Source organism: Podarcis cretensis (genome assembly GCF_951804945.1).
Source record: "Podarcis cretensis genome assembly, chromosome: 16".
Lineage (NCBI taxonomy): Eukaryota > Metazoa > Chordata > Lepidosauria > Squamata > Lacertidae > Podarcis > Podarcis cretensis.
Window position 1 is genome coordinate 40557176 of NC_137186.1, and position 17116 is coordinate 40574291.

The 17116-nt window shown below is 45.6% G+C and overlaps 1 protein-coding gene across 4 annotated transcripts; it reads right to left on the reverse strand.

Annotated features, from left to right (window-relative positions):
- Positions 1–723: 723 nt before the first annotated feature.
- OGFOD2 (2-oxoglutarate and iron dependent oxygenase domain containing 2) lies at positions 724–12155 on the reverse strand. Of its 4 annotated transcripts, none has more exons than XM_079956913.1 (8): positions 12055–12076; positions 10729–10964; positions 9651–9707; positions 8409–8519; positions 7406–7505; positions 6312–6436; positions 4603–4860; positions 724–2793 (listed from the first exon to the last, which is right to left on the reverse strand). In XM_079956913.1, the coding sequence occupies exons 1-8, from the start codon at positions 12059–12061 to the stop codon at positions 2518–2520; spliced, it is 1170 nt and encodes a 389-aa protein (XP_079813039.1). In that variant the 5' UTR covers positions 12062–12076; the 3' UTR covers positions 724–2517. The 4 variants fall into 4 exon arrangements, with proteins under 4 accessions (XP_079813039.1, XP_079813042.1, XP_079813040.1 ...); XM_079956915.1 differs by having other exon boundaries at positions 2618–2788; positions 12055–12154; XM_079956916.1 differs by lacking the exon at positions 4603–4860 and having other exon boundaries at positions 12055–12155.
- Between the last annotated feature and the right edge of the window lie 4961 nt (positions 12156–17116).

Below are 17116 nucleotides of genomic sequence, written 5' to 3' on the forward strand. Positions count from 1 at the left end.
AAGAAGTGACTGCCGCGGCATTCCCTCGCAGGATGGCATGGGCAGGGGAAGGGTTTATATACTGGGTAGTAGATTGCAGCCTGGTCTATTGCTGTAATTTTATGGATCAATGGTCTCGCTAGATAGTGAAATTTATGTAAAATTGCTGTTTTAGGGGTTGTTTTTCATCATTGGATTTAATCCGTTTTCCTTTACTTTCTATGGGAAAGCATGCCTTGGTTTAAGAACGCTTTGGTTTAAGACCGGACTCCAGAACGGATTAACCAAGGAACCACAGTAAGGCATTATTTAATGGTACTAAGAGCCATTATAAAATTGGTGAATTAATTGAAAGGTAAAAAAAATTGCTTAGAAACATAAAGAGTAGCTTCCTATTTAAAAGGTCAGTCTATTGACGCTTATATAGTGGGACCTTGGCTTAAGAACAGCTTTGTTTATGAACAACTTGGATTAAGAACGCTGCAAACCCGGAAGTAGGTGTTTTGGTTTGTGAACTTTGCCTTGCATGCAGAACATGTTTCGCTTCCTGTTGAGTGTGTTCCATTTGTAAATTGAGTCCCCTGCTGCTATGGGAAAGCACATCTTGGTTTAAGAACGCTTTGGTTTCAGAACGGACTTCCGGAACAGATTAAGTTCGAAAACCAAGGTACAACTGTATATTGAAATAAGTGTGTTGAATCAAAAGTCTTAACAAAACATCCTTAAGCAATGAAAAGGCAACAATTATTTCATTTCCTACACCCTTTATTTTACACCACTGTAATGATTTTGACAGAATAGAGCTGGACAAAAATATAATTGACTCAGAACACCGACATTTCAAAACACACAACCATTCTCTCATCCCACTCACAGGGAAATGAATGGTGTTGGGAGATTTTTTTGCCTCCTTTCATCAGGTTACTTTTGCATTAATAACTGCAGATTAATTTTCAGAGTGGACATTTGATTGCCTCTAGAGGCATGCACCAAGCAAAGACAGCTGTGAGCTGGCCTCTGAATTGGAAATTGTATGAAATTAGTTTGCTGGGAAATCAAGGTAGACAGTTGGAAATGAATTAAAAATAAAATGATGTTTTTTAAGGTTAGAGATAATTGCAATTGTAAGAGCTATCAGCTTGATAGGAGGTGGAGGGGAGAGTAAGAGATTATTACTGACCCTTTCACGTGGTGACTGTCAACTGTAAGTCACAGAAGACATCTGGCCATCAACATAGGCTCCAATCCTCATGTAGCACACTGTTGGCTACAATGCACCCCCTGCAACCACCTTTCCCTGGAACCCAGCAAAGAGCTCCTTAACTCCCTTTCTCACCATGCACATGATAGACTTCTGTTTCCCATTTTGCACTTCCAGCGCTTGTTGCTGCCTGCATCTTGTCTAACTTGAGCCCCTCCAAAATATGGCAAATTCAAAATGAATTGTACACCAGGAATTTAGCTCCAGCATAATTGGCAAGCGAAGTAAGTTGGCATCATCTTCCTAGTCAGCAACCTGTGGTCTGTAGGTCTGTTTGCTCTAGCCACAGCCCCACTTTTTATTTCATGTAGTTGCACTGATGCAAGGCTGGAAGAAGTCTCTCAGTGATTTGCAGCAGTTGGAACACCCACCCCAGCCAATTGAGATCCTTCTTGCTGCTCTCAGCACTATTGCCAACTCGCCTTTCGGTGTCTGAACCACCACCTGCTTTTTCTTATTCTTTAAGCTACAGAAAAACTAGGGCAATGCAGCCAGCAGCTGCTGATTTTGATTTGCTGCCTTTGTGCAAAACAGGAGAGGCCTCGTGATTTTTACCTGTGTTTCAGCTTGCATGACTCGGGTGGATAAAAAGGGGATGCAGAGTTGTACAGGGGAGGGCTTACTTTCAAAAACAGAAAAAGTCCTCCCTAAAAGGGTAGCTTTGTTTGCTTTAGCTCTGGTGACAACTGCATTACAATAGTTCAGACAGGAAAATCCACAGCCTGGTTAGAATGATAATGAAATTGGCTCCTGCCTTTTTGAAACTGCCGAACTGCCATGTTTTCAGATAAGTCCACAAGTCAAGTCCACCATACAAGAATGCCCCTCACTCCCATGTTTAGGTGTGACTCTGCCTGGCCTCAGGGGAGGGGGCAGGAAGTCACCCCTATAGGAATAGGCCTCCATGTAGGCTTGACGATATGGTAGCCAGGCCCACAGATTTGCTTTCCTGCTCCTGTTGACAAATACCTGCTACTGTGTGCCACCTATACTGCAAAACAGACACCTGTCTTTTAGGGATAAATGCTGGTTTTTACAATCTGTGATCACAAGCATAGTGTTTTGATTAGCTGTTGTGGCATCTGCTTCTGCATAACCTTTTCAGTTACCTTTTCAGAGTGTGTTCAATGCCTTTAACGTATGACTTTAATGTATGACACATTCTCTCAGCTTGGCCTACAGAAAACAGCTTGGGGGCTACTGCCAGTATTGTCATCAGCCCCTCTAGCAACGTCTTCAGTGAAATCAAGGCACAGGATTTGCCGCACATCACCTCCCTAGGTTAAGGCGCACACATCCAGAGTCTCAGGCTGTACATTTTCAGAATTCCTGGTGAACCCATCTCCAAATCCCTCTGCCTGCACCAATTCAGGCTCTCTGTTGCACATGGGGCAAAGATGATTCCGGACAATGGACGATCGCATCCAGATAATCAGGTTCCAGCGCTCCCCAGAGGCGATAGGCAGCGCCCCATGAATTTGTCCTCCCCGGTGGAACAAGCCATGGAAGGGAACATGTTCAACTTCGATGTACTTTGGCACTGGGTTGCTGTCCTTGAAAAGAAATAAGAAAGGCCACATGTTATTATTATTTAGAATCATAGAACTGAAGAGTTGGGATTCTGAGGGTCATCTACTCCAACCCCTGCAATGCAGGAATCGCAAATAAAGCATTATGACGGGAGGCTGTCTGATGTCTGCTTGGAAACCACCACCTTCCAAGGGAGTCCATCCCACTGTCAAACAGCTCCAGTTGCAACATTCACACTTTTATAAATCAGGTGATCAATGCAGCATATTTAGTACTTGAGGAACTGTCTGACTGAACTTATTATAACCCTTTCATGGCAATTTCAATCTTCACTGTTTTTCAGTTGGCTGAAGTCCAGCCGTTCTCCCCTTCAAGACAATCCAGACCAGCAGTAGTCTCCCTAACTCCACATAGAAGTAGTAGTAGTAGTAGTCGTCGTCGTTGAAATTGTATTACCTGCCCTTCACCCAAAGGTCCTAGGGCGGGTTACAGCAATGAAGGCACAATATTGCAAACAGTTTAAAACAGCTTTAAATTACAAAAATACACATTTAGGTGGCAAAAGAACTTGCTGAATGCTTCATCCTGAAGGCCCCAGATGTGCCTCTCTGGGGAGGGAGTTCCACAGGTTAAAGTCAAAGAGTTCAAGAGAAGCAGAGAAGGGGGTGCTGGATACTGACCCCACCCCTGCCGCTTCCGTTGGGAAAGGGCGTGGTTTAAGCAGCCCGGTCGCCCCGCCCATGCCCATTGTGCCCCGCCCCTTTCCCTGCAAGGGTCCAGGTGAGTGCAAAAAGCCTTGGGGTGCAGCAGGCATTTTGGGGTGGGGGCTGTGGGAGGGTGCAATGCCAGTGGGATGATGGAGGGGGAGATAGCTGGCTTCTTTGTAAGAAGAAAAACATACAGAAAGCATGTCCAATGTCCGTTTTGGGGGACTAATCCAGCCCGCTGGTTGGTTTAAATCCGGCCCCTGTGGCAGTATATTTCCTGGGGTAAAATCCACAACTTCGATCCTAAAAAAAGGTTAACAACTCTGGTTGGCCGTTTGGTCAGCCCTCACGGCCCTTCACTTCATCAAATCTGGCCCTCTTTGAAAAAGGTTTGGACACCACTGACTTAGGGGTTCCACAGAGAGGGCTGTCTTCCAGGCCACTGCTTGTTAGCAGCTGCCTCTGTGACTCATGATGGTCCAGTAAAATGAGACTGCTTTGGGTAAAAGCATATCAGACAAGTAGAAGGATTTCTTCACATCTTTTGACATGAGAAACTCACTGCTGCAAGCTGTGGATATGGTGGGTGGCTTAGGTGTTTTTGAAAAGACCTGGTATATCCCAAAGTTCATCAGCCCCAGGGATGGTCAGGAATGAATGAATTCAGCAACATCCAGAGGGCCACACATTCATCACTATTGGATTAAATGGAACCTTAGACCAAAGTCTATTGAGGTTAGCATTACTTATTCAATAGGGACCACTCTGCCTCTGGAAATTCCCTAGGAGGGCAAGAGAGGGAGGCAGCATGTTTCTCTGTTGTTTAACCCCAGCAGCCAATAAGCAGAGTTATACTGCCACTATACATGGAAGTTCCATGTAACTGTCATGGGCTTGTGCATAGCCAACATGGTGCGTTCTGGGTATTCTTGGAATCCACCTCCCATCAGCCCCAGGCAGTTATCAGGGATTATGAGAGTTGGGGTCCAACACACTGGTTTACCCCATCTTTTCTGTTTAAAGTCATTAACACATCTTGTGGCAGTGAACTGCGTATGTTTCTTACAAATTCTGTGAAATAATAGGCATAATAAAGTGAAAGTAAGCCATTAAAAGAAGAGGCACCTTTCTGAAGTCAGCAAAATAGAGGTTGCCCTCAGTGAACTCTTTCCCCAGGGAAATGTTGAGAGTCACTTCCGCATTGTCATAGTGGGAACTCAAATCCAGGTCTTCCTGCAAAGCATATTTCACCACAAAGGCCTTATGGCTATCCAAACAGCCTCCCCCACAGTCTGGGTAAAGCAAAGCTGTGAGGGGTTGCAGGTATTTTTCACGCAGAGAGGTGATGAAAGTTTCATCCAAGCCAAGTTCGTTTAAGAGAACCTGCAGTGGGTCATATATAAAAGAAAGATATGAAGAAAGAGTTAAAGGGGAACCAAACAGAATGCAAAATAAATATTTTTTTGCAGAAGGGTCAGGGCATTTTGCAGTGGTCAGGTTCTTGCGATGGCTAAAAACTGTCCTCCATTTTCTAACATGCTACATTCTCTCAATTTGGATAGTAAAGATTTGCTTCTTTGCCCAGTAAGGACTTTAAGATCAACAAATCATAGAATTGGAAGGAACCAGAAGGGTCATCTAGTCCAACCCTCTGCAATGCAGAAATATTTTGCCCAGCATGGGGTTTGAACCCACAACCCTAAGATCAAGGCTCTCATGCTCTACTGACATAACTATCCCCGCAGAGGAATGGAACCTGGTTCCACTGTCCTTTTAAATGTGTTGTGGGAGGGGATTATTGGCCTGTTTTCGTTCTTATTTTTATTATGTATTTTGTGTCTTTTATATTGCAGTTTTATCTTGTGAACCGCCCTGAGATCTATGGATGAAGAGCAGTATACAATTTTAATAATTAATAATATAATAGTAATAATATATAAATTCATTATAATATGGGGTGAGTCTAGGTAAGCATAATAATAACCTTAGAACCCACCTAGCACTTTGTTTGTCTGTTTGTTTGTTAATTAGAATGTACAAAATGCCGAAAAAAGAAATACATAGACAAACAAAAAGTAAACTACAACTTACACATATAATAATCGAACCCAACCCTGTGACAACCCATCACCTCCTCCCCAACTTCCCTCCACCCCATCTTGACTTCTGTATATTTTAGATTGGATGGTATACATTGCAATCTTTTAAGGTATTACCTTTTATTTCGTTTCTAACACGTTTTATTAATGATTTTTGTTTCACTTTACTCTTTTAATCTAAGCATATCAACACGTTCCTTTTGGAACAGTGTTTATCCATATATTCTTCAAAACATTGCCATTCTTGTCTAAGTTTTTGGTTTGATTGCATTCTTATGTAAGCAGTTAGCTTTGCCATTTTCATGAATTCGCTTAGTTTGTATAGCCAGTCGGCTTTTGAAGGTATTGTCTCACTCTTCTATTTACTGGCAAATACAATCCTGGCAGCTGCTGTGGCATATAAGAAAATTCCTTTCTTATTTTGCGGTATATCAGACCTAGTAGATATGCCTCTGGTTTCTTTTGTAAAGACACTTTTAACACCTTCTTTAAGTTCTTCATGAATCATACCCCAGCATGCCTTAGATTTTTTGCAAGTCCACCAGGCATCAAACAATGTCCCTTCTTCTCACCTAGCACTTTGGAGGGCTCAAACTACTTGATTATCTTCTTGTGATCCTTACAGTGATCTATACTACAAGACTGTAATTGCTATTAACCCCATTACTACAGATGGGGGGATTGCCACAAGAAAGCAACTTGTCTAACAGTACAATCCTAAATAGTGACTCTTACCCCATAATTATTCATAGAGTTGGGCCTCCCTTTGGGTAGCTCAGATTGTTCAAAGTTCTCTAGCTCCTCAATGAAAGCTTGACAGAATTCTTTGGCAAACACTGGCAGTCGGTAGATTCTCTTATCTGTTGTGGGGAAGATGGAAAATAAAATCGGAAGAAGATAGCACATAGCCACTTGCTTAATCACCTGTAGTGGAAGAAAATCTCCTCCTGGCGACCAGAATGGGAAGGGGGGGGGGTTGTAAGTGCAAAGAAAAGCTGGTTCTCTGTTCTTCTTTAATGGGTAGGGGCGCTGGCTTGGTGGAAGAGACCATGTTTTGCATGCAGAAGGCCCCAGGCATCTCTGGTTAAAACTAGTGCTTTTTTCTGAGACTACTCAAAGCACCAGCACCATTTTTCTAGAAGAAAACCACTGGTTAAAAGTGTGGCACTGATTGTAACAACTTCATGGTGGATACCAGTACTTTTTTTCCTAGAAGAAAAGCACTGGTTAAAATGATTATAATTGGAAAGTCTGGGGTAGACACACCTCTTTGCCCAGGACTGTGGAGAGCCTTTGCCAGTCAAAACAGAGTGCACTAGGCTAGATCATCTATGTTAAGAAGAACAGAACATAAGAAGAGCTCCGCTGGATCAGGTTAGTGGCCCGTCTAATTGAGCACAGTGGACAAGCAAATGTATGGGAAGCTGAATGCAACAATAATCTCCCCACTTGTTATTTCCAGCAGCTGGCATTCAGAGACATGCTACCCCCAACTGTGGAGACAGACCATGTTGTTATTTTCAGAACTGGAACCTTCTGAAGTAAAAACCAGTAAAAAAAAAAAGTCTGCATCTTTTCAAACCGAAACCAAAGAGGCCACTTAGACAACATGGGGCATGCAGTCATTTCCTTTTGCAGAATAGGAAACAGCCTTTTAAAAGCCAGCACCTTCTGGGCATATTTTTAAACGTGAAGGTAATATGTATACCACTAATTCCCTCAAAGAATACAAACTGCACATATGCTTAACCTATATTTAAAAAATAATTAATATGGGCAGCCCCTTACCATGTACACATATTGCTGATAAATTAACTCAGTCTCCCCACCTGATATAGATTCCACACGGTCCAAGAGGCCTTGAAGATCAGCACCTTCCGATGTGGAGTATCTGACCATTTCTAAAAATTCTGGTGCAAGAAATGATTCCTAGCATTGGAAGAGGAGAGGAGGGTGGAAAACAATTATTTTCACACACACACAAGCTACTTCTATTTAACCTGTTTTTAATGTGCTTCAACTTTAATTTTGTTCTTGGACAGAGTGAATAATGGCGGCTGGCGCAGAATTAACCATGAGGAGGAGGAGGAGTGGGGTTGCAAAGGTGTGCACCTCTCTTTACATGACACTCTACCCCGCCCAGGACAAATTCCCAAAAGTGGGTGCAAGTTCCATGCAGGGCTGAGTAAGATTAGCACTGTGTGCCTTGTAGAAGAATTGCTTTTGGACAACTCTTGTGACAACTCTTTTTCTTATTTGTGCTGCTAAAAGTACAGGCAGAGTCTTGTCCACTCCCCAGTGAGGAAGCTCCTTCCCAGAGGAATGGTGTCAGCTGAAAATGGGCTGCTACTCAGCAACTATTTCTAATGAACAATTCTGAATTCTGAATCTGCACTGTTTTTTTGATATTTTTTTTGCTAAACTGTTTTGGTTTTGCTTTGCTGATATATTAGCCTTTGTAGATATTATTAAATGGAGGGAAAGTGTGATTTTTTTCTCAATGTTTTGTTGTCGTTTTAAGCTGCATTGAGAATAAACCTTGCTACTGAAAAAGCAGCATACAAATATTAAATCAAAATTTACCCCTCTCCATTAACTGTGCCCCATTAACCACAGTATATCAACACCAACATTAGCCAGTGTGTTAAGAGTATGCAGGTCCCATTTTATCCAGTGGTCGCTAACCATCTTCAAGTCTGCACCAACTTGCAGGAGTATAGACTCTGACCCTACTGCTAAACTGTTGTACGGAAATGTCACCAGAGTAGAGGCCATTCCTAAAATATCTCTAGCTATGGACTTGCATGCAGATAGAAGAAACAAGTTATTTACCTGTAAAGTATACAGTTGAGGATGCTTTGGCTTGTAGTTCTGGGAAATTATTGCTTTCCTTTCCCTAGAGCGGGACTCTAATTCCTTTCTCCTCTGGACTTCTTTTTCAACCTAGGAAAATTCATTCTGAAGCTGAAAGGCTGTAACTCAGTGTAGAATACCTGATTTACATGCAAAGAGTTCTAAGCTCAATAGCTCAATGCCTAGTCAGTCAATGTAAACCAGAGGTGAGGAGGGGAACCTTTTTCAGCCCATGGGCAACCCTCTTGAGACCACATATCAGTCATGGGCCAGACCAGAGGCAAAACTGAGTGGAGAAGTGGGTGCGAATCACACAAGAAGCTGCATTCCAGCCATGCAAAAGTCAGAGGTTTACATACAGGAGTACAGGAGTGGCCACCTCTCAAGAGACTGTGATCTATTCACAGAGTTAAAAACTGGCAGTGATCTACCCCCTTTTGGGGGGTTCAGGTCAAAGGTTGAGATTTTTAGGGAGGAGGAAAAGTTGTTGAGCTTCTTTGAGGGGAGCCAGTGATCTACCAGTGATCTACCACAGACGTCCAGTAATCTACCAGTAGATCACGATTTACCTGTTGGACGTGCCTGGATATACACCTTTCCATCTAGGCCCCCAGCCTATGGGTTCTGAACCTCTGGTGTAGACAGTAGGGAGTTAGGTGGACCAAAGGTCTGATTCAGTACAAGGCAGCTTATGGAGATGTATCACTCTGGTCTTTACCATGTTTGGGTGGATAGGTCCAGGCTCCATATTTAAGCAACAGAAATGCCAGGGCTGTGTAATCAATATTATTTATATATGTTTAGCCCACCTCTGTGCGCTTTTATTCAGAAGCAAACCATATGAGTTCTATAGAGTTCATCAGGTCCCTGTGTATAGGACTGCAGTCTACAGAGCACTCTGAAACCTGGATTATGTCACTGGAATATTCTGCATATCAGTGCAAAGGCTGTCTCTGGCTGTTGACATATTTACTACAAAGCCAATCCTGAGACCATATGTAACTGTTTTTACCCACTTCCTCTGGAGAGAAGAGCTGAGAACCTGACCTGTATCACCGACTACCTGGGGCCAGAAGCAGCAGCTCTCCCCCTGCCTCCATTACACATCTGTGTGAATTTTAATTGGTAGCTATTGGTAGCCAAATCTGGTTGAAAAGCACAGCATAAAGTATAGCATGTACACAAGATCAGACTGTTAGTTCTCAAAGCCAGGTACAGTACCTCCTGGATTACTGCCTCAAATTCTTCCACGCTTCTGCAGCCCCGTTGTCTTAATACCTGTAGGATAGAGAGATGCTGAGTTTATATGTGTGACACATGTTTTTGTTTTCTACATTACAGTCCCAGTCCTTCCACACTAATGCCGCTATGGTCTAGACAAGCATGGGACTGTCCCTGAAATTAACCCACAAGACTTACATAAGCCAGAGGGAAGACCTCTTTCTGTACCTCTCCAGATACAGTAGGGTTTTTTGTTTTAAAAGGCACACCAGTCTGAATAAAATTAAAGCAACAGTAGTCTCTGATGTGTACCCATTTTTTGCACTTAAACACTGTTGGAGAAGGCTTTATATGCTCACTCAGAAGTGAACCCTATTTAGCTTAATAGGACTTCCTATACGATTAAAGCCCAATACTCCTCTTTCTTTTAACCTAGACGTAAGCCCTGTGGATACATTTCTTTACTATGGCCATTTCAACATAGGGAGTTGCTTACTATTACTTGCTATTGTATTTGCTTCATTCTGAGAACTTTTTTAAAACTCTAAAACACAGTGCTGTAACTGTAAGCAGCTCTGCAGTACAATCCTAAACGTGTTTACTTTTTAGTCTGGAAAAAAGTTCACTGGGATCAGAGGGATTTACTCCCTAAAGTGTGCGAATTGAGACTGCCATCCTCTCCCCACGTACCTGGGAGCAGTGGCGTAGCGTGGGTTGTCAGCACCCGGGGCAAGGCAAGTAATTTGCGCTCCCTAACCCGTGGATTTGCGCCCCCTAACCCGTGGATTTGCCCTAACCCCAGATGTTGCGCCCGGTGCGGCCGGCCCCCCCCCTGCACCCCCCACGCTACGCCACTGCCTGGGAGTAAGCCTCATTGGATCCAATGCGGCTTACTTCTGAGTAGACACGGTTAGCATTACATTGTTAGAAGTCAGGTAATATGCGTACTATCCCCCCGCCCCTGCTTTCGTTGCGTGTAGGGAATTATGACTCCAATCCGGACTAACGATGGGAGAGGAGGGTGCGCGTGTATAAAGTCTCCGCTCTCCGGAAAACGTCCACGGCGCTATGGATTTACCGGTCCATAATCCCTCCGCAGCTGCTCTGGATCCCCGTGGTAGCGGAGGTGAAGCCCGTACCGCGGCACGAACAGGTTGTCGGTGAAGAAGCAAGCGCAGGCCAGGAACGGCCCTGGCCTCGGCCGCATACCGCTGGGCTCCATGATTCCAGCCGGACTCCGAAGAGGAAAGGAACAGATCTCCAGGGGCAACGAGTCCGTCGGCGAAAACGCCCCGGTAGGAAACGAGCGCTCTCCTTAAGGGAGCGTCGACAAATTACACTGAGACTTGTAGGAAGGAAGAATGAATGAAACCTGCTACTACATCGCCCCAAACCCAGGTTATCTGTTTCCCCACAGTAGCCTATCGGGCGCCCTCAGAAAGCGCACAGGCAGGACATGAAGGCAATAGAGCCGTATGGCACAGCAGTTTTGTTCCCCACTGTGGGGTAGGCTATGCCTGCATATGGAGGTTCCATTTCTATACTGTCACGTGGCTAGTAAGAATTAAAAAAGAGCTCTGCCAGATCAGAACTGAGGTCCGCAGAGCCCAGCAACTTGTCTACCTCAGTGGCTGACCAGTTGACCAAGAGGCAATAGACCTCTTTTTCTTTTGTTGCTCTCCCTGACTGTCACTCAGAAGGACACTGCCTCTGAACATGGCGATGCTCCTTATGGCTGTGGTGGCCAGTGACAGCTGAATTATTGTGTTAAAAAACCACCTAATGACCACGACAGCATATTGTGATAGTCAGTTTCACTGAGCAATGTACAAGCATGCAAACATTTAAGAGGTAGAAGCAAAAGAACATTTCCCTCCAGTCATATGCATATATATCTCAGGGTAACACTTCATGCATCTAGTGTAGTGGTCCAGAAATGCTTATGCCTTAATAAATTTGTTAAGGCACCACAAGATTCTCTCTTGTTTTTTGGCAAGGGGATTCCCTTTCCCCTTAACCTGATCCGATTGAGGCTACCCTTTCTTTCTTTCTTTCAAGTGTTTAAATTTATTTTTAATTTGCAAACATAGCAACTAAGCAGCGGTACCATCATCAGCCTACCTTAACAATAAGAATATTTCATCAGTTATAATATAACATATAAATTAATATAAGCAGTCAATTTGTCCAAGCACGTATCCAGATACGACTGATAATTACAAGCCAGGCATTCCAATGCAGAAAGGGCAGTAAGATCTGCAGACCACTGAGTAGTGGCAACTACAAAGGCTTGCAGGCTCCACTTAGTCCAAGACTACTCTTGAGTAAGAGGTTTGAAGGGGCTGCCACTGTTTGCATCTGTTAGGCTTCTTCTGCTGAATGCAACATGCAAAGCTTTTCTCACCTGTCATGTAGGGAACAACTGTACCTGTTGGATCTCTGCCTGTCATACAGCTGTTAAAGGCACAGGAGCCCTGACCCAGTGCAGGGAGTGGCATAGATTGGCAACCTTATTTAAGGGCATTTGAACATTTGGAGCAAGCAACCTTCCGTCCTTTTCCTTTGTGGCAAACAATTAACTTGTTCGTTTCCTGAAGGAGTGTCTGGATCCCTGACAGCTGTGGGCGGCGGGGGGGGGGGGGCGGGTCCAGGCTGAGCCCCTGGAGAGGTACAGGCAGGTTTACAAATATCTGTATAAGGGAAGGTATCCCAGGCACCTCACAGCCCTGCAAAAAAGGAGCCTGTGGAGGAGACACGCCATGAAGTCTGAAGTGGGATGTAGGAGGACAGAAGCCTTGAAGGTTTCCTGAGATTCCTGCATTGCAGGGGCTGGACTAGATGACCCTCAGGATGCCTTCCAACCTGCAGTTCAGCATGGGCAGGGGTAGCGATAGGCCTTGTGATGCAGGCGGGCGTTTTCAGACGGCCCCTTGAGCCGCGTTCTGGCTTCGCCTGGGCTCGAAGGTGTTGTGTCTCCTTGAAACAAGTCCGGGTTGCTGCCTTCCCAGCTGGGGGACTGGGTCCCTGATCTACCGGGCTGAGCTGCGGCTGAGAGGAGCCTCCTGGCCGTGGACTCGAGCCAGTCCTGACCTGGGGCTGATGCCCGGGACATGTCCCAGCCCCCAGCATGGACTCTGCTTTGCAAGTGGCCGAGGAGGAAGTGGTGGAGTCCTGCAGCCCCACCAGCAAATTCGAGGACATTTTCCGCTTGCTGTCCGAGGGCTGCTTCCCCCACAGTTTCTGCTCCATCAAAAGGAAAAACCTGAAGCGCTACGCTCAGAAATTCATTGTGGAAGGTAACGCGGGGGAGGGGGCAGAGCAGAAGACCAAACAAACAAACAAGGCTTTTCTTGCATGCGCATCCCCAGCGAGGCTCCTGTCCCTGGATGGCTGCTGTTTTTAAAAGAGCTGCTTCAAGACATTTTAAATGTCCAGCTTCGCCCGAGCAGCGGGGATGAGTCCTGACCAGTTTCTATTGAAACTGAATCTAGACTATCCAAAGCTATCCAGGTTCCCATGCGGATTTACTTTCCTGACCAACCACCCTCTCTTTAAGCTTGAAGGCTTTAATAGGAGGGAATGGGGACCTCTAAAGATGCAGTGATTCAAAACCACTGTACCATTGATGTCACTGTGCACGTTTTATGTGCACGTTTTATGAGTTGCTTTTCCATGAAATTGCAAAGTGTACACAATTTTGCACACATTAACTTGGAAGCAATTCCCCTTGGGCTCAATGGAGCTTGCTTGCTTACTCCCCAGTAAGTGTGTTTAGGATTGCAGCCTTAACAGCTTTGAATTCCCTCAATAGAGTTGGAAATGGAAAGAGATTAATTCCTAAAAAGGTAGGTGCCGTAGGTCCAAGTAGCCTCCCAAAAGCCCCCATCTCTTGTGTCCATCAGCCTAACTGACCTTCCTAGTGGGCATACAAGGAGAGCCTCTGTGACTCATCTTGGAGCTCTGGGAAGTACAGAGACAACAGAACTTCAGGTGGCCTTCTCCCAAACATGCATTTTGAATGAATAGGAAACAAGTGCAGCTGGTACAGAATCTTGTAATTTCTTTTGAACCAAGGATAGCCAATTAGTGGCCTGCTGGAGTACAGCTACCATCATCCCCAATCATTGGACATGTTGGCAGAGGCTGTTGGGAGTTGTAGTCCAATGAAGTTTTGAGGGCACCATGTTGGGTATCCCTTCAAGCATTTAGCCTATACAAGTATCTGGACTCCTACATTTTGCTGCATTTGGAACTCTTTAAAGGCAGCCCCAGGTGGAGCACATTATAGTAGTCCAGCTGGTATGTAAGCAGAGCATGAATAATGGAGGCAAGATCTGTTGCTTCCAGAGAGGTTGTAGATGGTGTACCAGCCTAAGCTGACAAAAGGCACACTTGTGCTTCTACAGATAGAGCCAACTCCAGAAGGACACAGCAACCTATGAACCTGATCTCTCAGAGGGCGTTTTAGCCCATCCAGAACCAATTGCATGACCCCATCTTAACTGCAAGGCTTTTCTGTCATCCTCCCACAGGGGGCTGCCTCTATTATGTGGGTCCAAAGAAAGAGGAAAAACGTGAAGTCGTGGTTGATCCAGAGAGGCGGCGGCAGGTCTTCCTTGAAAGCCACTTCTCCGAGATTGGGAACCATCTTGGACAGAAGAAGACAGTGCACCGGATTCAGAGCAGATACTACTGGCTGGGCATTGTCAAGGACGTGGTGGACTGGGTAAATAATGTTCAGAAAACCTCCCAGAGTTTTCTGGAAGTAAAAGGAGCTGGGCTATATTTGTTTCCTTGTCAGATTTTACCTTCATTTACTGTTCTTGTGCTAGCAAAGTGGTTGGCATGGTCTGGCTGGGAACACCATTACCTCTCCAAAATCCTAGGCACCTATTGATTTCTTTCCCTCTCTGTCCTCCTCCCCTGCCCCATTCCCAGATCAAGATGTGTGAAACCTGCCAAAACACAGAGCATAACAAGAGTCTGTTGAAGAAAACCCGGCCTGTCAAAGTGGAGTCGCCTTGGGAAGTTCTAGGACTTGATGTCTATGGTATGTGCTTGTGGTGGGGGATCTGTATGCACATCTGCACTGTGGTAGGGTTGGCATATGTCTGGAATTTCCCAGACATATCCAGAATACTGCAGTTGGCAGCAGCGTCCGGGCAGAAATCAGCAAAAATGTCCGGGAAAATCCAGACCTATGGGAACCCATGAGGGCAGTGATGTTTTTGCCCATTTGGTATAATAATAGCTCAACAACTTTGCCGGAAAAAAGCTGTCCGGATTTGTCACTGTTTGAAATATGGCAACCCTACACTACAGGGCTATGGAAATGCCCGTCATGGGACCATAGGAAGCTGCCTTTATGCCAGGGATAGAGAAGCTGCAGCCCTCAGACAATGTTGGATGCCAACTCCCATCAGTCCCAGACAGCCAGGCTGGGGTTTGATGTGGGCCCCCGTCCTACCTGGCCTAGTGGTGGTTGTCCACTCCAACTGATGGCGTGTCTCCATGGTTTCTTCCAGCCTCATACCTGAGGTCCTTTTAGCTAGAGATGTCAGAGACTGAACCAGGGGCCTTCTCAATGCAACACAGCTGCATCACTACTCAGTTGTGCCCGTCGCCTTCATATCAGATTCTGGTCCCAGTTTCTCACTCTTAAGTGCCTTTTCTGCTAAGCCATCTTTGTTAAAGGCTCTAGTTTTCTCTGTTCCTTCTTTCTCAACACCCCCCTGCTCCCGCCCAGCACTCTTATCCTGGATTTTCAGGAAAGAGGTGCAGCATTGAGTTCTCCTGGATCCTTGGCTGGCTTTGAGGATGTCTCATGAATATAGCATGAACCTTGGGCAAGTGAGGGATCAGGCAATACATCTCTCTACAGAGACACATTGCACCCTTCATGGCAGGGGTGGGCAAACCCTTTCAGCCTGAGGGCTACATTCCCTCCAAGACACATGCCAATGGTGGGTGTGGCCAAAGGCAAGGAGTAGGCGGAGTAACAGATGTTAATTTTACCTTTGTCCAGTATAGGTTATATTCCAGCCATGCAAAAGTCAGAGGTTTCGACATCTCTGCACCCTCCATCCAGGCAAGCAAGAGGCTTTAGCACACTTCAAGGACACATTCCAGCCACACAAAAGAGAACGATGTGGAGCATAGCCAAGGGGAGGGCCAGATAAGAGATGGCTACCGGATGGCGCTGTGGGTTAAACCACAAAGCCTAGGACTTGCTGATCAGAAGGCTGGCGGTTTGAATCCCCGCGACGGGGTGAGCTCCCGTTGCTCAGTCCCTGCTCCTGCCAACCTAGCAATTCGAAAGCACGAAGTGCAAGTAGATAAATAGATACCGCTCCGGCGGGAAGGTAAACGGCGTTTCCATGTGCTGCTCTGGTTCGCCAGAAGCGGCTTAGTCATTCTGGCCACATGACCCGGAAGCTGTACGCCGGCTCCCTCGGCCAATAAAGCGAGATGAGCGCCACAACCCCAGAGTTGTCACAACTGGACCTAATGGTCAGGGGTTCCTTTAACTTTACCTTTTTAGAGGGCCTGACATTTCCCCACCCCTCAGTCATGGGACTCTGCTCAGTACATGCCAGTTCATTCAGCCTTGGGGCCTATTTCCTTCACTGTGATGCTGAGATGTGGTTGCCATTCCAGCTGGCCTCTATTATCATTCTTATTAGTTTGTGCACAGTCTCTTTGATTGATGGGGTGTGTTTCTGTGAACTTTATCTGAATGGACTAGGAGAGGAGATAGCAACCGTTTGCAAAACCTTTGAAGTTTCAGCAAAATGGTGCATGTTATAAGCCAAAGACCATAGCCTTAATTTTGAACCTAAACCAAGAGTAGTGCAAAGGTGTGGGGCAAGGTGTGGCATACGTGCAGGGGGAGGAGGCTGGGCTTTTGTCATGGGACCTCCAAAGTGATGGTGCCCCCTCAGTCACTAACCTCTCTGCAGCAGCACCTGCCCTCTGTGATGCCAGCATGACAACTGACTGACTGTTTTGGATTTGATGTTCCTAGGACCTTTCCCAGAGTCTGTCCAGGGCAAGACGCACATCCTCGCCGTAACTGATTACTATACGAAGTGGGTTGAGGCCATCCCTCTGCAGAAGAGGGACGCTCTGTGTGTGGCCAAAGGCCTCGCCTCCTTATTCTACAGGTGTGCTCCATTTGTGCTGATTTTTAGTTTGATGTAGGTGATAATCATAGAATCATAGAATCATAGAACCATAGAGTTGGAAGAGACCACAAGGGCCATCGAGTCCAACCCCCTGCCAAGCAGGAAACAATAAGTGGGCTGAATAGCAAAATACTCACTATTAAGACAGGTAGGAGAGGGCCAGGATGTTGCAGGATCTCCTCAGGACGTGTGTGTGTGTGTGTGTGTGTGTGTGTGTGTGTGTGTGCATGAGAGAGAGAGAGAGAGAGAAAAGAATCAGAATCAACCCATTTTCTGCACATG

What these genes read in the sequence shown, in the direction of transcription:
- OGFOD2 (XM_079956914.1), bottom strand. Translation starts at nt 12,148, where the DNA reads ATGCCACTCCCTGCACTGGGTCAGGGCTCCTGTGCCTTTAACAGCTGT. An exon ending in CCGTGTGGAATCTATATCAG is followed by an intron (nt 6,437 to 7,405) that starts GTGGGGAGACTG and finishes TCCCCACAACAG; the next exon opens with ATAAGAGAATCTACCGACTG. An exon ending in ATTTTGCTGACTTCAGAAAG is followed by an intron (nt 2,794 to 4,602) that starts GTGCCTCTTCTT and finishes TTTCTTTTCAAG; the next exon opens with GACAGCAACCCAGTGCCAAA.